Here is a 24,593-nt window from a genome sequence, read left to right on the forward strand (position 1 = left end):
GAGAATCTTTTTAACTAAAATGAGATGAGTTATTTATTTTGTTTAATTGTCTAAAACATCTTTTTCCAAAATTCCATTAAATCTCAGTAGAAAATTTATTATTGTTAGATTGATTTTTAAAATTAAAAAATGAGTTTATAGGATAAATGCGTAATATTATTTATGTTGTTATAATTGACATTATATATCAAAATACTCTTTCTTTTATTTTTTTTTATTTTTTTTGTATATTCCTATGTAAATCTCAATTGGATTTTAGGTATGTTCTAGTTTTGAATTGGAGGAGTCATCTCTAACCTAAATCTTTTTGTAACCAAAAAACGAGGTGTATGACTATATATCAAAATTGTTTTTCTTGGAATTATGTAATGATCTCATCTCTAAGCAATTAATTTGGTACCAACCAAATCAAGAATACATAGGGTGAATAATTATCTCCTCGATGACCATGAACAAATTTGAAAGCCTCCCTTAATTGCTATACCATTCAGCAAGCCAGAAAACTATTGAGATTTGAGAATCTAAAATACATGAGAGACAACCTTTGTCAATGCCGGGCAGCTGTACTTCATGCATGCAAGACTCGGTTCAAAACTTCAAATGTTTTAATATTATTTAGTTTTTTTTTGTAAATGTTATTGAAATTTGAAGTGATTAATTACTGACCAACCAGGGCAGGGAACATGGAGTTTTAATTTATGAGGGTAGTTTACACACACATATATATGCGATGTTATAAGCTAGCGTGAACCCTTTTATTTCTTTGAAAAGAAAAGATGTTGTAAAGAGACAAATGAAATGTATGAGATACAGGATCGTGATAAATAATGAACATCTGTGTATGTCTTTTAGGCTTCTAAATTTGTCTGTATATGATAAGTTTTGCATTCAGAAATAGGGTTTTACTTAGGATTCATCCAAATATCAAACAACCTATTCAAAGCTGGCCCATCTGTTATGTAAGCGTCGAACAGGGTCTTGCTAGTTTCAACTTTTAAAACTCATTGCATCACGGGAATCTTAAAAGACTGAAAACCCTCACTGAACCCCCCAAAAAAAGGTTGTCTGGTCTAAACATTTCGCTGTTGTGTTTTCGTGTTGCAACAAATGAGCTAAGCTATGAACCTGACGAGTGGGTTAAAGGACGAGAGGGTGAGTTTTGGTGTTGAGTGGTGCAGTGCAGATATTTGACGTGCACTTTGGTGAGAACAGTTTAAGCACCAAGCACTTTGGATTTGACAAAGCAAGTGTTGGGATGCTTCAGAAAAAAAGAAAAGGAATCATTTCGCTAGCTATTTCTAGTTCCACTTGCGTCACAATTTGCATGAACCATCAGCGATGATAATGCTGACTGAGAGTGATGACAACTCCTTCGAACCCCAAAAATTCAAACTTGGAATAATTTCCAAAGTAGATGGAGATAGAAGCAATGGCGGTTGCAAGGTCAATAACTTCTGTGTTTCCCATTGTGTTTAGCTCGGGGAGGTTCAGGAGGCTAAGAAATGGGAGAAATGTTCATAGCAGGACACGTGGCCTAACAAGAGTGATGGGATTAATCAATACGTGGAGATTAGGTGGGTCAAACAGTAGGTTTGATTGGATGGTTGTGGTTTTATACTGCCAAGTGCAAACAAAACATAGATTGGTAGGCTGCTGCTAAGCTAGAAAGGTAGGCTCTCACAATCTGCCATGAAATCGCGTAAATGGGGCACGATACATGTATTTCTTCTTCCATCATAAAGACAAAAACTAGATTTGCATTTTTCTAAAAAAGATTTTGGTTAAATGCGATTTAAAGGAAAACATGGAGTTTCAATGGTAAGTTACTATAAAAGCTTTAATCGTAACTTGTGCATTATAAACTGGTTAAACAATATTTCAAGTTGCATAGAAAAGAAAGAAGAAAATAATAGACTTGTTTGTTTGTAATCTCACTAGATCGACAGTTGTTTATCAACAGGAGACTTGTCAAACAGGACTTAAAATGAGGTATTATCTTGCTTAAAATCCGACGATGAATCTCTTTATATTTTTGTATTTCACCCCACCCCAAGAAATCAGTCGAAAATCCAAAATCATTTACTAGTTTTGCAAGCATAGACCAAGCTATAATGACTCGAGAATTGTATACCATTCATACATACTCAACTACAGATTGAGATTTATCTTTCATGAGCAGATGAAAGACTTAGCATACAAGTATTAGAACCCTAGAAATACAATTCGCTTAGGTTTTCAAATGGTCTGAAGAAAAACAGCCATTTCTCTTGCTTCTCACCATCTACCAGAAGTTAGATCGAGGCATCAACCCCGAAAATACGAGCACTTCTGTGAGCAAATGAACTGTACAAATTTATGGCCACCAAAAATAAGAGATTGACCAGGTTTTCTATATTTATAGCCACCACTCTGGCCGTGTTAAAAGCTTTAGCAGATAAATATAACAAAACTAGATGAATGGGTGTAGCTATTTCAGCTTTTATCCATTTTCTTCGACTATGTTAGATAATAACCACTTAAATCGTCAACAAGAAAATCATACTGCAATCCATGCCTGTAATCAAACTTCTCGCCTGCTGATGCCACCACATTTTGAGTAGAATAAGGATTTCCGACACTGACCTTTGCACTAATTTTAGCCCGCCCTTTGACATTGCGTTTGTTATCAGTCGGGAACTCTGCAGTGAGCCTTCCCATCTGTTTATGTAGATCAGCAACAATATCGTTTGCTGATTTCCCTTTTGCATTTTTCTTACCCTCAACGAGCTTCAATTCCAACCTATACAAGGCACAAGCATCACACTTGTTGATTTCATATTCATAAAGGTGCCACTCAAAATGGTTTAGTGGCCGTGGATCCATGTAGTATGATCTCTTCAGTCCTCCAAATTCATTCATAACTTGCTTCCTTGACTCATGCCAGCCACGCCCACTGTAATCCGGCAAAGACCTCTGGTTTCTGTTCCCACTTTCAAATGCTCTTCGAGGCTTATCAAAAAAGAGCCACTCCCTAATTGATTCACCCTCAAGAACTGAAAGATCAAAGAGCTCTGTAATCAAAGGAGAAAAATAGTTAATTTCACAAATCAAAAAATAAAACCACGTCTGATTAGAGAATGTACTCTGTTACCACTCAAAAGTTGCCACCAGAAACCAAGTAAGCAATATTGATAAACATACCAGGAGCATTCCATGGAGACTTTGCAGTTGCAGCTCCTTCACATTCCGGTATACCCACATCTTTTCCTTGTACCTTGGCACTGAGAGCAGCAAAGAGCAGTCCATCCTTGAGGCCAATGCCACAAGGTCGCAAAATCGGTCCCGTGCCAGTTGGTCCTTCATCCATTGCTAAGCTAGCATGAAAGCTACTACAGTAGTCTTGACACCAATACAACCCTTGAGCAGGCCTTGGACAATCCCAAAGTGCACACTTTGGACCTAAGAATGCAGATGGTGGCAGGCATATACTTGGCAGATAGCCAGGAGTATGAAGCATGGCATCCTCCCCAGTGAAACCTGTACAATTGTAACCTGTGTACAAGGGTTCAAAATCCTGATGCAGATTAAACTGAGGGTATTCCAATTGAGTAGCCCCTTCCAAGTTGTTAATTGGCATAACACGGACTCCTGATGGCGAGTCTTTGCAATGATCAACTAACTGATTCACTCCATAACCCTATAAGAACATGTTGATTACAAAACTTGCCAGTGAATGTATTTTCAACTTAGAGCATGCCAAAGAAAAATGGAAGCTGTTAACCAAAAAAACATTCATGTAGTCAGAGAAGAGCCAAAGTATGCTCTAGGAAATATAACTTTAATGCAAAAGTACGAACAAAATATGGTATATTAAGCCCTAGTAAGCTCAAATAAAGATCTAGGTACAAAAGCATGCATGACGCTGAAGCCGAGGGAGGTTACCAATTATTGGTGCTGAGAAGGGATATCTTAGAATGAAGTTCACTATCTGTGCCAGTCCTATTCATTGTGTGTGCAACGAATGAAACATATTTGATGCTCTGGCCACTTCCAAAAATATCATATATTCTCCCATATTTATCACAGAAACACCCAGTAGTTACTAGAGAAACCAAAATCATTATATCCTGGTCTAAGTACCCAATCCTGTTTACCAACCTAGAAGAGAATTGCAAGCATGTTGTGGTAGCCTTCGCTACTCTATAACAACATTAAACAAATTAGAGACAGTCATCAAGCAACATGATTTTTCATCATTTCACTACTTCACAACATTCTACAAACTAAAAAAAAATCGTGGCCATACTATATAAACATGTACAGCCCCCAATCCCGTATTTACATAAGAATGAAACCAAAAGCTTCAAACAAAAAAGAAATCTCATCCCTTAAGATGGACAACGTAACTTGAGCTCATGTTGATCCAAGCTTACCGAATAAACATGTTATCACTCCAACCATCATGCAAATCTCAAAGAAACTAAAAGGCAAAGAATTCAATGATAAAAGCGAAACCACCTCTTGAAAAGCGGCAGTATCTCCTACTTGCAGGTTTTGATCATTAGGCTCAGGCTTTGGAGCAGCTAGTACACTAGTTGCGTCATCTTCATCTTCGCAAAGCTGCAGCAGCCGACAAATATCCGATGAAAATGAACCAAGACTCCCTCCCTGTAATTCACATGAAGATCACAATTCCCAATCACAACATCTTAGATAGTATTCTCAACCTCTTAAGATCTAGACTCATAAGCATTTATCTTGCACACAATTTGCGACTGCCAGACCACTTCAAACAACATACAACCTACTGAAATTCATTGCCACAAATTCACAAGGATTTAAAAAATATACATGTGATTCAAATGAAAATTATGTGCAGTGCTGACTTGTTGCAATGAAGATGCCGGAGAAGGTTCGTTGAGCTCAGCTTTCCATTCACGTAGCATCTGATGGACTTGCTCCTCAAGGACCGCGACATCGGTGTTGCGGCTCTCCTTCCTGGCAAACTGCAGATCCAAGAAAATCCCCTGCAGGTCATCCACCCGGTTTTTTGCCCTGTCCTTGAAGAGTTCGTGAGATGCAGACTTGCAGTTGATTTTTGAACCTTTCCCCATTACAACAAAGAGCCTTCAACAACTCCCACCAGGACTCTACAATCCAATTGTCACTATTCTTGTTCCTGAAATTTATAACTAAATTTTGGTTTACAACTAACAATAGTGGGAAAAAGAAAATCCCCTTTTGCAATCAAAGCAGCTGAGATTCCCAAGGTTGTATAACTTCTATGAAAAATGAAATCAAGCTAGAAAAGATTACAAGAATCATGATAAATAAATTTACATCACATCCAGATAAACTGAAGTCGTAAAAACACAGAAAGATTAGTTTTTTATATATATAAAAAAAATGAATTATATCTATATAAAAAAAAAGGCAACCCAGATTTCCAAATACCTTAAAACTGAGATTAAACAAAGACAGCTTCAGGTAAAAGGCAAATTATAGAATCAAAAGAGATGTAAATAGTTATCTTAGAAAGGTAACCAGAGAATGATCAAAGACACCGAAGTTCCTTTCTATGGAGCAAGCGCTGAGGCAAAATAGACAAAGAGAAATAAGTGAGTGCTGGGAAATGGCCAAAAAAAAAAGGTCGAAAAGAAATTTATACGATGAAAATAAAAAATAAAAAATAAAAATAAAACTAAAAGAACAGATGCTCCTGGGTCCTTAATCCTTACCTCTTTGTGTGTGTGTGCTTTCTTCTCTTTGGGTGGTCTTCTGCTTTTTTAGTTTGTTTACTTTTATTCCCAAATCCCACAAGGAAAATAAAGAAAATTGTTCGATCTTTTTAATTAGAAGATCTTTCTTCGTTCATGATAACAGTAATGAATACTCTCTCTACCTCGTTAATTTTGTTTTATATTGATTAACATATAATTCAAAAAAAAAATTTGATCATATATCAAGTCATATAAAATGGAAAAAAAATATCTTCTAAAATGTAATTGATAGTGTAACACCCTATTTTAGGGGTTAAATTTAAGAAATTATAAAGTAGTGAATTTAATTGGTATTTTTGGAAGGAATCGGGAATTAAATTGTAAGATTTAAAAGTTTGTAGACCGTATTATGAAGTGCAGGAAGTTCAGTGACTAAACTCTTGGTTTACCCATTGTTTATATATGTTGAATTATAAATCTCTTATCCCCGTGCGCAGATGCATTTTTTCTAGTTTCCCTTCTCCAACTACCCTCCTTTCAACTCTGATCTACTCGCCGTCCGACCTCCAAACGACAAGCCGAAACCACCATCATGTTCGTTGTCAATCGAGGAACAAAACCTCACAAATCTTTCGCCGTTAATCATCGCCGTTCGTCGTGAATTTCAGTCGGAAGTATCGTCGGTAATAACTCGGTTTTAGTTGATTTTTCATCGATTCACGACGATCGGGTCATCCGTTTACGACACCTCCCGCACCATCGTGTTCGTTGCATCGTTCCGAGTTCGCCGGTGTCATCCTTGGTCTCCGTCTACGGCGGCACGTGAGGAGGTGAAGCGGTCAAAGTTTCCGATTTGTTGAAATCGAGCTCTCCGCCGTTCAAAATTGTGAACCGAGCTTTGTAAGTATCTCGAAATCGCTCAAAATAATTTTTAGAAATTTTTCCGGGATTTTATCACTGTTCACGCACCCCCACGCCGGTTTGATCGGTTTTGCTCCTATTTTGACCGGTTTGACCGGTCATAACCCAACCCGACCCGTTGACCCGACCCGACCTGTTGACCCGACCCATTGACCCGACCTGTTGACCGTAGACCGACGTTGACCACTGTTGACCAAAACTTTGACTGGCTTTGACCGGGCATTAAACGACTTTTGACTTCGACCGAGTATACCTATCCTGACATTTTTCGACGTTCCAAATCCGATTTCGCTGTCTATTTTTCGAAATTCGAACCCGAAGGTCTCGAAATTACCGGTCAAACCCGTTGACTTTGATTTTGACCGAAAATTCCAAATTTCTGAAAAGTCATATTTTATGCTTTCGACGTCCTGAATCCGAATCCGAAGTCCGTTTCGCCAAAATTCAAACCCGGTAAGCCGTCTTTCACTGATTTATCACCGATTCGATCCGTTTATCGCAATTAAGCTCCGTTTCTGATATAATTTATGTTGATATGTATCTGAGGAATTATTGGAAGCTGAATTGAGGATCAAAGACATTCGAATGGAATTTTTATGGTCGATCAATATTGCACGGAAATCGAGGTAATACTTTACTACCTCTTTATGATTTATAGAACATGTTGGTATTGGTAAATGCATGAATGGAAATGTTTGGTCTTATATGTGTAATAATGAAGATCTACACTAGATACGAATACGGTAGAAAATAGATAACTGAATATGGTTCATGACTATTATAAGAAATTGGGGACAGTTGGAATTAATTTACAAGTTCTGAAATTAAGTGATAAAAGAATCAACCATGGATTGTAGATTATAATTTATCTCATTAAAGGTACTTAGATGATAAATTATGAGAATATCGATTAGGTAAAATTACAAAATTACCCTTATGGTGGAAAATGACAAGAATTGTCTCTGGAAGTGGATTAATAAATCTGAAAAGAATTATTGATCTGCTAAACTATTGATGTGCATAAGGAAATGTAGTTTTACTTGGAAATTATGGATACGGTTTTTAACACCAAGAGGGTTTATGCAAGATACTAGAAGTCTGTTAAGGAATCACTTCAAGATCAGAGAAGGTTCGGGAAAGCAATTAATCATAAGATCTCTAAATTATATTATTTCGTTAAAAGCTAATATCGAATTATCTGGTTAAGAAATTATAGAAATGCCCTTAAGAGATCGAATAGTCTAAGTTAACCTGAATGAGAAAATACTTAGAGGATTCGTACTTAACTCGATTAAGTACAGATTTGATTGTTAAGATCCTGAATTAGCAGGAAAATTCATGATATTCCATTTGTAAAATTGAGAAAGCACTGCCCGAAAAATATCCGAGAAATGAGTAAATACCTGAAGAATAATTTATCGGGGGTCTGCTGTCAGAATTATTCGAAAGGACTGAAACAAATGAGAGATTGAATTAAACAATAAGATCGGATGGAGGAAAAAGATATAAATTGGAATTAAATAATAAGACCAATGGAGGAAAAAGATTGAAATGTGGATCTATAAAATGACCAAAAATACCCGTAATGGAAATGATCAAGAATGTCACCAAGCTCAGGAATGATTGGATATCCTCGAGCTCTGAAATGATGGAATAAAACTGAACATAAATTACCAAAAAAACCCTTATGGTCTAAATTAAGTAAATGTCTTGGATTAATTAAGGAATCCAAGTAAGCATAGGTATTGGACTACCTTTAAAGGTAATGAAAATAATTTAAGTGAGTAGATCAACCCTAAAGCTATATCAATACCTGAATGACATAGATATTACTGGAACATGTGTTCGTCTTCTCAAGTTTGGCTCGATGACAAATTTTGGAAGTATTCAGTTCAGCTCAGATCTAGATCGTATTCAGTACTAGGAATTGGACGTTTGTTCGACAAATCAACCACGAAGACCAAATTGAATGGAACGGAAGTGCAACATGTGTCTGAAATTTAGGAACGTTTGAATTACTCTGAAAAAAATCCCGAAATAACTGGAATGGATATGACTGTTAAATAAACTAGGTAACCTTAATGACTGAGGATTAAGTAAGTGGATTGGATAAGTCTGGAAATTCTGATGAGTTTATAAGATGTAATGTCCTTATGGAACATGAACTACAAATCAAGCATGTCAGTATTCATGATATCGTGGAACTTGGAAACGAAATAAAGACCATTGGAAGATCTATTCAGCGATGATTCTGAGATGATCTATGGACAAGAATTTGTGGTATTAACGAGTAAATACCCTGAAAGGAAAAATGAATTGACCAGTCGACATAGATATTAAGATTCTGAATCTTCGTTCTCAAGATTGTTTGATTATCCGATCAATTGACATGGATGTAAAGGATTCTGAATACCCTTCTGATTACATACAACTTCTGAAAACTGTCCAAATAAGATATGATCCTGATAATTCACATTCTGAATAACTGGTGATTCTGTCAGTTATTGAACTTTTCCAATAGTATTTCTAACGTCCGGTATTTTATCGGTATACTGAAAATCCGTGTTTCTCTGCCTGCTAAGATTATTTAGCATCTCTGAATAATATTTGTAAACTCTGGTGTGTTCCCTAATCATATAATATTTTATCTGATTTCCGACTTGAATTCTGTTAGGATAAATGACCTGAATTCTGTTCTGATTCTGATCTGGATTCTGTTATGATCTAATCTGAATTCTGTTTTGATTTCTGATATCTTCGTTTAATGACGGAAAAATGTTTTAATTGGGGGTATTGTTAAGGAAGAATTTACGCAGTACCTCGACTTGTGCTCAGGCCCTTATATGTTGGTTGGTTTGGGTGTATGGTTCTGGGGAACCTACACATTATGTTGTGATGGGATGGGGGTATATATATATGTTTTAAAAAGATCTGAAAAGTTATATGGTTTTTTTGGGAACACACTAGAAAACCTATTATGATCTCCTCAACTCAGTCATCCGAAATATTTCTCTGAACTGAAAGTTCATTGTCCGTTACCACCCGAAATATCAGTAGAATCTCTGCTCAGCATAAAAATAGGTAAATGCTCAAAAGCAATAAGGAAATAAATATTTATATGTATCTGCACGTTCATCAGCATCATCTGATAGTTCTGTATTACTGAGCTTTCCAAAGCTCACTCTATTACTCACCTTTTCAGGTTGAAAGAATTGTACCAGTGCATCTCGACTTCAGTAAGGGAGTTCGTCGGCGTTGTGCAGAGTATGGTACATGTGATTAGGGGGCATGTAATTGTATTTTGATTTATATACGAGTCTGGAAATATGTTTTATTTTTAAATAGTGAAAACTGATTTTATAAGTTACACGTTTCAATAAAAGTTTTAAATTTTCCGCTATTTTTACAGTGGGTCGCTCCGGTGGCCCTAATGTGACTTCCCGGATCGGATCGATATACCCGCATTGGTCTGGGGGGTTATAGATAGAGTTTACAAATTTATTTTAATGTGTAAAAATATGATATATAAGAGTAAAAATAAATATACAAGTGTTAATTGATCGTTGACCTTTTTAATATCACATTTAATGCAACAATTTTAAAATTAAAAAGGAATAATTTAATGAGATTAAGGGAGTATCAGCTGAATGAATATAGTTGAAGTTAAATCGAGTTAAAATATTTAAATTAAAACTTATTGTTACTTAAATTTTTTTATTTTAATCAAGTTTTTCAAATTTATACATTCTAATTGTAACTATTTAATATCATAGTACAGATTGGTTTAATTTAATAATTTTCTTCGACCATATAAATTATACATATATATTTCTTTCTAATTTTTAAAGTAAAGTTTATAATGATATTTAATAAATCAAATAACATTCTAAATTATAAAATATGATTTATAATTTTATTTTTAAAGGTAAAAAAATTGAAGACAAAACATTGATGAGAGTAAGATTGTGTCACAGAAATGATATAAATAAGTAGTTTGCAAAAAGTTACAATAATATGATTAAATTGAAAAAAAAATGTAACATAAATTATATTAAAAAATATTTTTAAAAGTAAGAACCGAAGTATATAGATATTTTATAATTATGAGGAATGTGTAATTCAAATTTGATCAAAAATAAAAGAATAAAGAAACAATAATTAACGGATTACACTGATTTAAAATTAATATATCAACATTTTAAATCTGAATTATTATATTTATCCCTTTAGGAGAAAAAATTAAATTTTGTGGTTAAATACAATCATCAGATTAAATATAACTAATTATTAATCCACATACAATTTAAAAATCTTTGGAATAGGATTTAAAATTAATATATCAAGTTACATTTTAAATCTGAATTTATTATATTTATCCCTTTAGGAGAAAAAATTAAATTTTGTGGTTAAATACAATCATCAGAATTAATATAAATAATTATTAATCCACATACAATTTAAAAATCTTTGGAATAGATTCTCAAGGTAAATAAATATTTATTTTCTCACCTGAAGAAATAAAAAAGGGTGATCCCTTTTGTAACAGGGGGGCAAGAAAGGCATAAAGAGAAGTCCCACTAGTACAAGTCCACCACCAGATTCCTTTTACCTTCGCTGCTAAGATCAAAGGTGCTCCTCTTTCTTTCACATTTATTCAGTCCTTTAAACATAGCAGTGTTTAAGAATAGAACGACTCACTATTGAAGATAAGCACCAAACTAAGCAAAGTTGAAGTAGCAGGTAGTACTTATGAATAAGTAATCTTGAATGAACTCATATCATTGAGAGAGACACTATATTTATACATGTTATTTTCAGTCATGTTTAAAACAATGATTTTAGTCGTATAATCTTTTCAATGATCGATTGAAAGCAGAATACAGTCCAAAAAGATGGCTCAATGTTGAAAAGAATGGAAAGGAAGAATGATTCCCTTATTGAGGGGTTGATCAGAAACCTGTATAATAGAGAATTGGAATAAAGAAAAAGAATACTCGACTTATTTCCAAGCCCGTTTACATCAAGCTGGTTTTGCCAATCCCCCCCCCCCTCTCTCTCTCTCTCTCTCTCCATATTAGCATGTTTCAATTTGAAAATACCAGCGAGTCCCTGTCGCTTAGCAAGCTGCCCCACTTCTTCAAGTTTAAGTCTAAGAAGTTCCACTTCTGTAGCTAAGTCCTCGTTTCTTTTCTTCATTGCCTGAAAAAAAAATGAAACAGGGCTTGTGAATTAGAGGAAATAGAAATCAATTATTCCCCGAGGAGTAGGACATGCAAAATATTCGATCACCATGCTTCTTTCATGCATAAAGAAACCTTTGAAGATCTACATGCATAAATAAGTCACATTGAACTTATGTAGTTTGGACTCGGGTGAGAGTGTTGGATGTAGGTACATATCTAACACAGGTATGTTAAAATTCTTTTTGAACCTTTTCCGTGAATTTGGAGGATACTTTTCTGAGAGTGTGTTAGACAAGGGACATGGATGTCAGACACGGGTATTATTGCAAGAAAAATGAAGAGTCAAAGTAACAGAGGATTAAACACACAGTCTTAGTTAGCATCATGTCAAAATCACCTAGAGAAATAATCAATAACAAACAAAGGAGATTGTTCAATGAATACCTCCAACTCTGCTCGGCGTGCTTCCTCCTTTTTGGCTTCCGATCTAGAACTTCTTTGAACCTCAAAGATCAAGATAGCTCCTGCAACCTATATACAAACTCCAACGTGTAGAAAATCATAAACATTCACGAGAAGTATATGTTTAACAAAGAACAAGTATGGTAAGTTTTGGCAATTCATGCAAATACCACCACTTCATAAACACATTAAGTGCAAGAGTAAATCAAGTATGAAGAGGCAAAAATATCAGCTAAAGGGCCAAAATTCCTTCATGATTACCAAGATCCACTAGTTGCTAAACCTTAGGCTATCATACATATTCTACTCGAATAGAACCAGTGATATATCTAGAATCTATTTAGATTGCAGTTCACTAATGATGCTAAATATTTAAATGCAATGTAACTCGGTTTGATTTATTACTGCATTCAAAATACTATTCCAACAAAGAAGATATCTATACCAGGTGCAGAGCAAAAGAAAAAACAACCTACCTGGTGAGAATATGTCTAATACAAGGTATTGGCAGGTAGTACTATATGTAGAACACTTTTTGTTCGGGTAGATACAAATAAATAGCAACATACGTGCCAACATAGATAAATATAAACACAGATGTGTGTGTGTGTGATGGTAGCATGTTACTAGCTTGATTCATTTTTCTTTATTTGGAAGGAGATGACAAAGCTTTTGGTGACAACATCATCAAGCAAAAAAATTGAGTAATTTCAAATACTTCTAGAAACAGTAATAGGAAGAATAGCTGGGGAACGACTAATACCGTGAACACAAAAAGTTCCCCAATAAGATCTACAGCAGCCTGAACAGCTTTCTCCTCGTCCAAGGGCCGTATCTCAACATCCGTTGCATGACTGTAAATGCGTCTTTGCATTCTAGTTGTGATTCTATGGTTTGCCTGGTTCCATACATTGGCACTGGGATTAAACTTGTAGAAATCTATAATTTACAGCAGAAACATACCATAATAGTACTATAATGCAATATAGATGAACAAGTTGTGAAAAGCTAGCTCATATAAGAAACATGACCTCCTAAGCTTAGTTTAAACACAAGTGTCGAACATTAAAGGGAGAAGAAATTTAAAAAAAAAGTGTAAGGACAAAATAAATGGAAGGAACAAGAGACAGATCACATCATCTGAATCAAATGTATCAACGTTATGGAAACGCATATTTGAACTTTGGCAGTAAGAATATAGAAATGCAACACTACAGATTGCTAGTGATTCAATTTGCTAAAAAGGGGTTAACAATCTAATGGCAATATATGATTGATTCATTCCTTAAACCTAGTGGATCATCAAATTAGATAACACTACTGGCTAAATATTGCAAATCAAGTTCTTAATGAAACCAGGAAGAAAATTAAGACCAAATGATATACCCATACTTTATCATCCTTCTTTTAAATTCAATTTTCAAATTCGCAATCTAAGGCAGAAAAAATTAGTAGATTATTTTGCAGAAGCAGATCTTACAGAAATGTTATGCTAGTACTTAGCAAGCTCGATGCATTATAATATTCCACAGTCCTTACTAGCTTTAGCCTCCCAAATCAAATTGAAAAGAACAACGAAACATAAGAAACATGCAAGTAATTTGTGTACCTGAGCAATGCTAACGAACTGGCGGAACTTGGGGGCATAAGCAGCCTGCTTGAGCCGAGAAGCCACCGGTTTACTCAGCGTTTTTAAGGCCAAAGTTCCTAGCTTTAACAGTGGCAGTGACATCGTTTATGATATGGTTTTCTTTTCTTTTCTTTTCGATCAACAATCAGATAAAAAGGGACGGCTAAACTTTTTGGCGAGAACGAAATGTGAAAATGGGAGATCCCTGCCGGGTTTGACTTTGTCACGATCGAAGTTTCTTTATAAAGGAAGAAAATTAGACTTTCTTAAAAACTAAAATAAAATTGACTCCCACTTCGCCGAGCATACATTTGTGGATGCTTAGGGCAGAGCATGGTTGGTTGGGTATTGGAATTTGGAACTCGCAGCCAATCTGGGTAAATATATCGTCTTTATCCAACGCATTCCTTCCTCTTTACCGACTAGTTGGAAAACGTTGTCCGTACAAGTTATTCCTTTCCCTCTCCCTCATCGTGAAAAGCTTTGGATCAAATTTACTCCCCAACATTTTTATTTAATTAAAAATTTGTTCAGAAACCAATTTAACAAAACTTGTTAAGTCTAAGCATCTTTTTATGTTTTAAGACAGAACACAATGAAGGTCTCAAGAGTTAAAACTTCTATGTATTACATTAAACATAATAAACTTTATAAATATATACCACAATCAGTAATGCAATACATATTGCTACACAAACACATGCTACCATACACAATTTTTTAAATCTACAAGGATAGAGATGAGGATGAATTGGGTACTTGTATTTCTTGAATTATCTAAATTTTAATATGTAAATCTCTCAAATATTATTATCTGAATCCAAATGAAATATTATCCATCAAATAGTCGAATCATCAAAAATCAAAAATCAAATTTTAAATCTTAAATCATATGTTGAATATTCAAATCCTTCCAAATCCAAATCCATTAATGGTTAGATGACCAAAGTTTAAATCTCCTTAAAAAAACAAGCATATTCTTCATTTTGTAATCTATAATCAGATTCAACTAATAGATATACGTGATGTTTATCCGTATCCACACCTAATTCACAATTAAATCTAAACAATAAATAAGTTATCTATGAATCTCTAAATCTGCAATACAAATTGCAATCTTAATAAGAGATGAACAAACAAGTAATATATTACAACACGGATAGTTCTCGACGATAACCGAACAAGTAAAAGTTCTAAAACATTGCAAAACATTACGCACAGATGATGGTAAAAGAACTCAACGCATGTCATATATTGCAAATTGGAACCAATTCAACACTTCACACCACACCAACCAATTCCTCTAGTGTTCAACAACTCCTGCGGTTATAACCAAACATCAGATCGCTGTCTCGTGTATAAAAATCAGAAGGCTTGGCCTTTTCTCCGGACTAAGTGAAGAAAACCAGAATGAATAGAAAAATAAAAAAAAACTAGCATTAAAGCATAAACATTTGGTTTTCAGATTGCGGATAGGATCGTTTTATATGCTACAATACCACATTAAAAAGAATCACCTGAACAAAATCCAGTCGGTTTGTTGTGCTGCCCATTTCAGTACCCAGTCCACCTATTATTTTCTCCTGAAAGACCAAAATATTAGAATATGAAATAGTTATATATATCCTACACTGATATTGAGCAGAACATATTAAATTAGTTACAATTCATTCATGAATAAGATTAAAAGAAAACAATCAAGTAAGCACACTCCCCTGTGCCAGAAGTTCATGTATTGTAAGCTCAACACCTCCTACTCTCTCAACACTAGCACTAAGCTCATCCAACTCCCCGTCTTGCTACCTACAACCATCAATTCATAAAACAATCAAAAGCTAGTAAAAATGGACAGTAAAACATGATGAGAAAAATGCGGGGAAGAGAAACTGCAAGTAAAGATCTCTATTATAAGCATCTGTCTATCTGATTCTGGTTCGATAAAGTCATCGTTGTCTTCTGCAATATACTGTTTGGACTTACCTGATTTGGGAATTTCATTAATTCATGGCGCATCAAACTTGCTGTACTACCATTCTCTTTTCGAGTGACTACAGACTTCTTCACATTTCCTACCTGATCCGACATAGTAATCCTTAAAAGGGATCCATGACTTCAAGATTAAGATTAAACATGAGTTGCACACAATCCAATTCCATCGTATATAATAATAAGAGTATAAGACAATGCCTGCAATACCCCAATCAGCAAATGAACATCATTGAATAAATCTCCAGTGTTCAATTAATGTAACTATACAGATAATACCTGAGCTGAGCACAGGCAGTCGTGGTCCATCTGCTCCTTTTTTAAAGTTTTCTATCATCGATGACATACCAAGAAGATTCTTTAGCCGCCACACTTATTGTTTGTCCAATTCATCCACCTTCCTATCAAGAAAAAGATGCCTTTATACGCAGTTCAAGGTTGGATTAAAATTGTTCAATTAACCCAACAAAGATAAAAGTAAACCCCATCAATCATCAAAACATTAAGTTTTTCCTATCTAAAAGATCCAGTCCAATTAAAGAGGAAAGCTTAATTCCGATACCTTCCATTTGGTGCTCTCACATTTAGCAAGTAGCTTTCTTGTGAGATGTAATTGTTCTCAAGTATCGGGAAATCCATTCCCGCTGATGAAAACTTGATTGCAACTTATCAATCTAAACCAACAAAAAGAGAACACCCAAAACGTCATCTAATTGAAATTCCCAAAAATCTTATTACTTTAACACTGTTAAAAAAAACAAAGACTCAACTTACGGAATCTTGAGTCTCTTCTTTGATGATTTAAAATGGATCTTAAGCTTTAGGCATCTTGAAAGTAGTGGAAGTAACTTATATCGTGCAAAACGAGAGAGAGAAATTCTTTAGCAACAATTCAGGTTTAAGGTTTTTTTTTTCCATGGTTTCTTACTTTTGCCACCAATCTGAGAAAACCCCCCGTTTTTTTCGGCAGTTTTGAAGGATAACAACTACGAGGGAATTCAAGGGATTGAAGGGACAACAAATCACAGACATGTTGTCTTTTTTACCTTAAGAGGTGTGTATTTGGATAGGAATGTGAGATTTTTGTAGGAATTGAATTAATATTTTTTTGTTTGGTTAGTTCGGGAATCTCATTTTTGGTAATGTACGATTATTAATAGTGAATTTTTTGGGATATATTACAGGGAGTGTCATTACCTCCATTTTCTTAGGTATTGTTGGATTCCCGATATTTTGGACTAAAATGCCCTTAATTTTTTTTAAATATCTTTTTTCTGTCATTGAATAATAAAAATTCTACGAATGTTAAATTACAAATTTATCCTTAAAACTATTTTAGATTTACAAAAAAAATCTATAATTAAAATTTTATATGAAGTTCAGTGTTAAATAAAATTTTACCCTTTCATTAAACCTTTTTATATTTTTATTTTTGTAAAAAAATCTATATAAATTTTATGAATTTAAATTTTTAAAAAATATATATAAAAATATTTTCCAACTTGTTAAAAAACAAATATATAATAAGGATAATTTGGTTAAATATACATTCCAATAATCTTTTATTCTTTTAACTAAACACTATAATCTTACATTCCTGCTAAGTCAACCAAACACAAAATACAACATTCCCAGTAATCCTATTCCCTGGTAATCTTCCATTTCGTGAACCAAACGCATTCTAAGGGCTGACCAGTTTGACAAATCGAGGGCCCCTTATCGAGCAATTCGATATTGGGCCTAATATTAATTGGTTAACTCGGCCTACATTTAATGCAATTTAAACTACATACACAAAATCAAATATAGATTTGGGTTGCAGGTCACCAAAATTTTCCAAGGATTGAAACAGCTTATCCAAAGGTATAGTTTGTTAGTCCGATTTTTACTCGATAAATTCATGAAGTGGAGTAATTAAAACTAATTTTATTTCTCGTCACAGAATGATACAAAGTTTAGTCATCCCTCCAACAAGATTTATTTCCAAGGATAAAGTCAAGTCACGTGTGGGTGGTACTACAACGTGAAATTTGCGGACCACTTTGGATTTCTTATTCAAGGCATCCGTACACACCGTTTTGGGCTAACTTAGTATGGCGTTCCCGGTCATGATCCATAACTGACCGTCACAACCTGATTCCCCACTTCAAATGTAGTTTGTTCGTTCGTTGATGGATAGCAGACAGCTTCTGTTCAGACAAAGACCGTCTACTTTCTCTCGCCAAGTTTCATAGGGTTCCTTCCTTCCCTTTTCATTATCTTAGCCCGCCTCCCTTCCAATGTCTCGGGATAAGATAAGCAAAAAATCAAACCAAAATGTGAAGGTGAAGAAGAAACACACAATTGAAGCGAGGAGAAACTTTGAACAGCCTGACATTTGTGTTAGAAACAAACTCGGTGCGTATTATACTCTTTAATGGCGATTAATTTCTGTTGAAAACTAAACAAATCCACCGAAAGGTGGATTAAACAATGCACCGAAAGTGGACACAATTAATGACACATGGCATTTGTTGAATTTTTTAAAATGGTAAAATCATTTTTTAATCATTGTAATTTAGGGTATTTACAAATTAGTCCTTAAGTTTCAACTATAAATACCTTAGCTCATTTAGCTTCAAATTCCCAAAGCATTCTAGCTTTCTTTCAATATTAGAGAGAATTAGAGAGTTTCTTGAGAGTTTTTTCCTTGGTAGATCGAGAGAGGTTATAATTCCTATTTTCTCATAGTGAAATTCTTCAACCGTTGCCCGTGGTTTTTACCCTATATTATTTAGGGGTTTTCCACGTAAATTTTGTGTCTTCTTTATCTTCATTTTTATTTTCTCCAACTATCAGTTGCGATTTTGCTCTATCTGATAGCCGTCTTCCGCAACAATTGGCATCCGAGCCAGATTTGAGTGTGTAATATCTGCTTATTGTCTTTATGAGCCACCAAAAGGTGGATCCTCCAACATAAGAAAGTGAGAATGTATTACTCATTATTTGAAGGTTCCAGATAACTATTCACGATAGTGAAATAGTGGGAGCTATCCGTAATAGAAGTTATGGCAACGAAATTTGATATTGAAAAATTTAATGGGAGAAATTTCTCATTGTGGAAATTGAAAATGAAGGTCATCCTGAGGAAAGACGGTTGTCTAGCAGCTATCAGTGAAAGGCCGGTAGATTTCACACGACAACAATGGATCGAAGACGGGAATGCTATGGCAAACTTTCATCTAGCATTAGCAGATGAAGTATTATCAAGCATCGAGGAGAATAAGACAACTAAAAAGATATGGGTTAATCTCACCAAATTGTACGAGGCCACATCATTGCACAATAAAAATTTTCTTAAGAGGAAATTGTACACTCTCAAAATGTCAGAATCTACTTCAGTGACGGAGCACTTTAACACATTGAACACTTTATTTTCTCAGCTTACATCCTTAAGCTGTAAAATAGTAGAACAAGAACGTGCTGAACTTCTACTTCAAAGTCTACCGGATTCGTATGATCAACTCATCATCAACTTGACAAACAGTAATGTCACCAGTCTAGTCTTCGATGATGTTGCAGCTGCTGTTCTACAAGAAGAAAATCAGCGCAAGATTAAGGAAGACAGAAAAGTAAATCTGCAACAAGCAGAAGCGTTGACAACGATGAGAGGGAGATCAACAGAACGTGGCCAAAGCAGAAGTCACAAACATGGTAGATCGAAGTCAAGAAGCAAAAAGAATTTAAAGTGCTACAACTGTAGAAAGAAGGGTCACTTGAAGAAGGATTGTTGGAGTCTAAATAAAAACTTCAATCCACAAGGCAATACTGTAAACACTTCAGATGATGGAGATCCTCTATGCTGTGAAGCGTCAACCACCGTGGAAGGTAGAAAGAGATATGCATACATATGGCTCATTGATTCGGGAGCAACATATCACATGACCTCAAGAAGAGAATGGTTCCATCATTATGAACATGTCTCAGGAGGATCTATGTATAGTTGCAATGATCATGCCTTAGAGATCATTGGTGTGGAACAATCAAATTGAAGATGTATGATGGAACAATTAAAGTTGTTCGAGATATGCGGCACGTGAAAGGCCTGAAGAAAAATTTATTATCCAACGAATTGTTGGATAATAATGCAAGTAAGATTGAAACACGGAAAAGAATCATGAAGGTGTTCCGTGGTGCTGAAAGGCGAAAAGATAACAGCAAACTTGTACATGCTGAAGGGAGAGACTTTGCTAGAAGCATAAGCCTCTATTGCCTCATGTAGTTTAGATTCTGCAATGCTATGGCATCAGAAACTTGGACACATGTCAGAACAAGGAATGAAAGTCCTTGTGGATAAAAAGCTACTTTCAGGCTTAACAAATGTATAACTTCCTTTGTGTGAGCATCGCATAACAAGTAAGCAGCACCGGTTGAAATTCAACACGTCAAATTCTAGAGCCAAAAGTGTTCTAGAATTGGTTCACTCTTATATATGGAAAGCACCAGTTACATCCCTAGGCGGAGCAAAATACTTTGTCTCATTTATTGATGACTACTCTAGGAGATGTTGGGTGTACCCTATTAAGAAGAAGTCAGATGTGTGTTGAGTTAATCGATTGACGGATTTGGCCAAGAGGGGGGTGAATTGGCAATTAAAAATTTGATGGAAGCTTTTGCAGAAAATTGAAAGTAATTGCACAGCGATTAAGAGTGATTCCACTTTCTCAATCAAAGTCTACGTCCACTTCCTTAGCCATCCACACTAAGGATTTTCCAACAAATTCACTAATTTGTTCTTTCTTTTGAGGCCAAAGAGATAACCTTACAACACCCTCAAGAATATACCCCAATTCTTGAGAACACTCTTTCCCAACGAGAAGATTACAAATTTGCAAACTTACAAGGAAAACCTCACAAGGTAAGATGTTTGCACAATTCTAGAACAAGAAAATAACACTCAAAGATAATTACAAATGATCACAAATGGTGTTCTTGAAAGCAAAATGAATATTGAAAGGAAAATTGGCTTGATTTGCACAAACTTGGTGTTTGATACTTTCTCTCTTGTTTCTCTATGATTTCTTGTTGATCAAGGGCTTCAGAACTTGTTTAAATACACCTTGAATCACTTATGAACGTTGGGGATGATTAGTGAAGATCATATAGCCGTTTTAGTATGAAAACAATTAATAAAACAGCTTGTAGCATGGGGGGAATCGGTTCCTCCTCATAGGGAATCGGTTCCCTAAGTGTAAAATTCAAATATTTCGACCGTTGAACAGAGGGTATCGGTACCCCCTATGGGGGAATCTATTCCCTCCAAGCATTCTGGAAATCTCGGAGCCAAACCATTCAGGGGGAATCGGTACCCCCTTGGGGGGAATCGGTTCCCTCTGAGCAATCTGGAATTTTTGGCTTTGAAATGGTTCGAAATCTTTGAAAGATTATTTTGAAATTGTTTTAAGATTAAAACTTAATTTTACACTTAAGTAAGGATTAAAAATGATTTTTTGAAATATTTGGAGTAATGTTTTGATATTCGAATAATTATATCGAATATACTTAGAAAATCATTTAGAAAATCTTAAAATTCATTTAACTTAATTTGTTATATCGAAATATCAAAATGTTTTCAACAATCTCCCCCTTTTTGATATAACAAAACATTTTAGTAATTTTAAGATTTTGAAATCAAGTTTTGAAATTACTCCACCTTACTTTAACACTTCTCCCATTTATCATTTTTAAAAACACACACTTCTCCCCCTTTTTGTTAAATCAAAGAGATTCAAAGAAACGTGAAAATCATTTAGCCAATTGATTAGGTATATGTATGCATAAGCTGCTAAGATCACAATCAAGATAAACGTTAGCCATTAGTTCCATAATCAATATTCATAAACAATGTGATATGGCAAAATTGGTCATATTGCTAATAATGATGTAAATGATGCAATAATGAACAAATCACACCAAACATATAAGTTCACACCATCCATAAATCCAAACACATTCACAATCCACAAATTCAAACATTCCAAAATATTCAAAATGTTAAAACAATAAGTTTGGAGTTCAAAGCAAAATATATAATCAAACATCCGTTGGAGGATCGGGAGGAGGAAAACGAGCTCGCATAGCGGCCATCTCGTGTGAGAGTGCATCAATACGTTCATTCATTGAAGCGTTGTTTGTTCGCATCTCTCGAAGAATCTCTAATTGTTGAGCTCCCATTGTGGATAAATGGGACTCTATAGAAGTAAAGCGCGAATCCATGGTCTCATATCTGAAATTAAATATCTCCATAAAGGATTGAAAATATGGAGGCATTTGAGTCGATTGTTGTTCGTTCTCCTCGGGTTGCTCAGGCTCATCTTCGGCTTCATCGATATCCCTCATTAATTGTTCAAACTCTGGATCTTCGTCAGCTTCGAGTGGAGCTTGTGAAGAACTAGCTCCCGGAGTAGTTACAGAAGATCGAACCCATTCACCGGTTTCTTTATTTTTGACCCATCCCGCTCTTGTTAAAGAAAGAAGATTGATTTATTTCTTAAGAGGAAATGAGGCATCTAGACCAACTCGAAGCTCGGCTTTAGAAAAGAGATTACTAAGGATACAACCGTAAACTAGTGAAGAACAGAGTTTCTTATTTGGCACTAGGTTAACGGTTTCAATAATCTCAACAAAGATAATCTCGGAAAGATTTATTTTTATATTGTGTTCAAAACAATGTAACCACCAAAGATCTAAAGCTCTGAGAGTAGAATAACGACCCCCGAATGGTCGAAACCACCAAGTGATCATGAGATGAAGAAAACGCTCATGAATATCTAGAACACTTGCACTATCATTTCGTTTATATCGTGAGCCTAAAACTTGTTTTTCATTTGATAAACCTTCATTATCCAAGCCTAAGGCATTGGCTATGTAAGCCGGATCAAGATGGAAATATTGACCTAAGAGGTAGGAACGTACTCCTATGGTTTTGGTTTTGGCACGATTTTTTATACAAACAGCATTACAATAGAAGATACGAACAAGTTGATGATAGACAACGGGTTCAAGTTCGAAAAGTTTATCAAATTTCCATTCGTGCAAGATAGGGAGATATTTAAAGTTAATAGCAACCATAGCTTGAAGAGATGGGATAAGTTCTTCCCTAATCTTATACGAGTCAAAATATTGGTAAAACCAATAACGATAATCTTTAGGACCCGGTTGATTGAAACAAGAATTTTGGATAGTCAAGTTAGGACCAAGATTTGGAATAGGATTTTGAGGAATAGGAGGAGGATTTGGAGGTGGATTTGGTTGACGACTAAAACGACTAGATGAAGACCTAACACGTTTAGGATTGGACATGGTAAAGGAAATCGGAATAGATTGGATAACCTGCAATTTTAAAAACAAATGTATGCAATTCAATTAATCCCAAAACTCAATTGAGTCCTCAATATTTCAAGGTTTTCTAAATCAATTCTAATGGGCAAAGTTTTTGAAAAACTTTTGAAAAATATGGTTTTGAGAAACAATATAAGTATAGTTTTCATAACAACAACATAATTTAATCAAAACACAATAATTTGAAAATTAACATTTTTTTTAATTTCAAAAATTTAAAAATTTTTGGAAAATTCTTGTGTTTTTGATGAAATTAGTTGTAACATATAGTTTCTAATCACTAAATAATCAATGCATGATCACTATTTCAACCTAGAACTAATTAAAACTAATCCTATGTTCAAAATCAATGAAATAGAGAGTTTAGAAAAATTTACCTTGAAAGATGAAGATTGAGGGGATTTAGATGTTGTTTGCACGATTTTAATGATTCCAACAGGTTTAGAAGATGATATTTGATTCGAATTCTGATTAATATCGTTGATTTGAGGCAAAAATGGAGATTTGAGAAAAGTTGAGAGAGAACGGCGGAAGAGGGTTTTGAGTATTTTGGGATTTTGGGTGTTCTGCCCGATTTAACAGAACCCCAGGGGGTATCGATTCCCCTGTGGGGGGAATTGGTTCCCCTTCAAAGGGGGAATCGGTTCCCTCATGAGGGGGGATCGACTCCCTCTGCACCAAAATGCTAAAATCTGATTTTTAAGCATACAAAATTCTAAATTAATCTTCTCTAGTGGTATAGGCAACTCATATATTGAAAAATAATTATGTTCAAACAATTAAATTAATCTTTAATCGATATTTGAACATAAAATTAATTTTTCATCAAGAATCATAAACTCCCCCTAACTAATAGCAATGAATGCAATCAAAAATTACTATTATGAGCATTTTTCAGTATTTATTAAAAGTTTTGAATTATTTTAAACACTAAGTGAAGATAGGTCAGTTAAACCTAATTCTCTCCTAAGTGTCCAAAACCTTTCCTTATCTAAGGGTTTTGTAAAAATATCCGCTAATTGATGCAAAGTATCAACAAATTCTAGAACTACATCTTCCTTAGTGACATGGTCTATAATGAAGTGATGTTTAATTTCAATGTGTTTAGTTCTAGAGTGTTGGATGGGATTTTTAGTGAGACAAATAGCACTAGTATTGTCACACTTGATAGGAATAGTACCTACTTCAATTCCATAATCAAAAAGTTGTTGTTTCATCCATAAAACTTGTGCACAACAACTACCGGCTGAAATATATTCCGCTTCAGTGGTAGATAATGCAACACAATTTTGTTTCTTTGAAAAACCAAGAAATCAGCATATTTCCAAGGAA

General features: G+C 34.8%; 2 protein-coding genes and 1 long non-coding RNA gene across 5 annotated transcripts; all 3 read right to left on the minus strand.

Moving 5' to 3' along the window:
• Positions 1-40: 40 nt before the first annotated feature.
• LOC120190609 lies at positions 41-16,887 on the minus strand. The gene is made up of 5 exons (XR_005522624.1): positions 16,656-16,887; positions 16,161-16,555; positions 15,876-16,082; positions 15,330-15,698; positions 41-50 (listed from the first exon to the last, which is right to left on the minus strand). It is a non-coding gene; the product is annotated as an uncharacterized LOC120190609 (long non-coding RNA).
• On the minus strand, positions 2,241-5,615 carry LOC120190607 (transcription factor VOZ1-like). 2 transcript variants are annotated; one of them, XM_039193648.1, is made up of 5 exons: positions 5,510-5,615; positions 4,866-5,129; positions 4,498-4,647; positions 3,181-3,676; positions 2,241-3,050 (listed from the first exon to the last, which is right to left on the minus strand). In XM_039193648.1, exons 2-5 carry the CDS (start codon positions 5,091-5,093, stop codon positions 2,497-2,499), a joined length of 1,428 nt encoding a protein of 475 aa, XP_039049579.1. In that variant the 5' UTR covers positions 5,094-5,129; positions 5,510-5,615; the 3' UTR covers positions 2,241-2,496. The 2 variants fall into 2 exon arrangements, with proteins under 2 accessions (XP_039049579.1, XP_039049580.1); XM_039193649.1 differs by lacking the exon at positions 5,510-5,615 and adding an exon at positions 5,434-5,493 and having other exon boundaries at positions 4,866-5,158.
• Positions 11,416-24,255, minus strand: LOC120190608 (optic atrophy 3 protein-like). 2 transcript variants are annotated; one of them, XM_039193651.1, is made up of 5 exons: positions 24,243-24,255; positions 13,875-14,025; positions 13,029-13,163; positions 12,248-12,334; positions 11,416-11,819 (listed from the first exon to the last, which is right to left on the minus strand). In XM_039193651.1, the coding sequence occupies exons 2-5, from the start codon at positions 13,995-13,997 to the stop codon at positions 11,445-11,447; spliced, it is 720 nt and encodes a 239-aa protein (XP_039049582.1). In that variant the 5' UTR covers positions 13,998-14,025; positions 24,243-24,255; the 3' UTR covers positions 11,416-11,444. The 2 variants fall into 2 exon arrangements, with proteins under 2 accessions (XP_039049582.1, XP_039049581.1); XM_039193650.1 differs by lacking the exon at positions 24,243-24,255 and having other exon boundaries at positions 13,875-14,116.
• Between the last annotated feature and the right edge of the window lie 338 nt (positions 24,256-24,593).

Source organism: Hibiscus syriacus, unplaced genomic scaffold (assembly GCF_006381635.1).
Source record: "Hibiscus syriacus cultivar Baekdansim isolate YM2019G1 unplaced genomic scaffold, ASM638163v2 tig00116962_pilon, whole genome shotgun sequence".
Taxonomy (NCBI): Eukaryota; Viridiplantae; Streptophyta; class Magnoliopsida; order Malvales; family Malvaceae; genus Hibiscus; species Hibiscus syriacus.

What these genes read in the sequence shown, in the direction of transcription:
- LOC120190607 (XM_039193648.1), bottom strand. Translation starts at nt 5,093, where the DNA reads ATGGGGAAAGGTTCAAAAATCAACTGCAAGTCTGCATCTCACGAACTC. An exon ending in CGGCATCTTCATTGCAACAA is followed by an intron (nt 4,648 to 4,865) that starts GTCAGCACTGCA and finishes TGTGAATTACAG; the next exon opens with GGAGGGAGTCTTGGTTCATT. An exon ending in GTCTCCATGGAATGCTCCTG is followed by an intron (nt 3,051 to 3,180) that starts GTATGTTTATCA and finishes CTTTGATTACAG; the next exon opens with AGCTCTTTGATCTTTCAGTT.
- LOC120190608 (XM_039193651.1), bottom strand. Translation starts at nt 13,997, where the DNA reads ATGTCACTGCCACTGTTAAAGCTAGGAACTTTGGCCTTAAAAACGCTG. An exon ending in GGGAACTTTTTGTGTTCACG is followed by an intron (nt 12,335 to 13,028) that starts GTATTAGTCGTT and finishes GTTTGTATATAG; the next exon opens with GTTGCAGGAGCTATCTTGAT. An exon ending in CACGCCGAGCAGAGTTGGAG is followed by an intron (nt 11,820 to 12,247) that starts GTATTCATTGAA and finishes TTTTTTTTTCAG; the next exon opens with GCAATGAAGAAAAGAAACGA.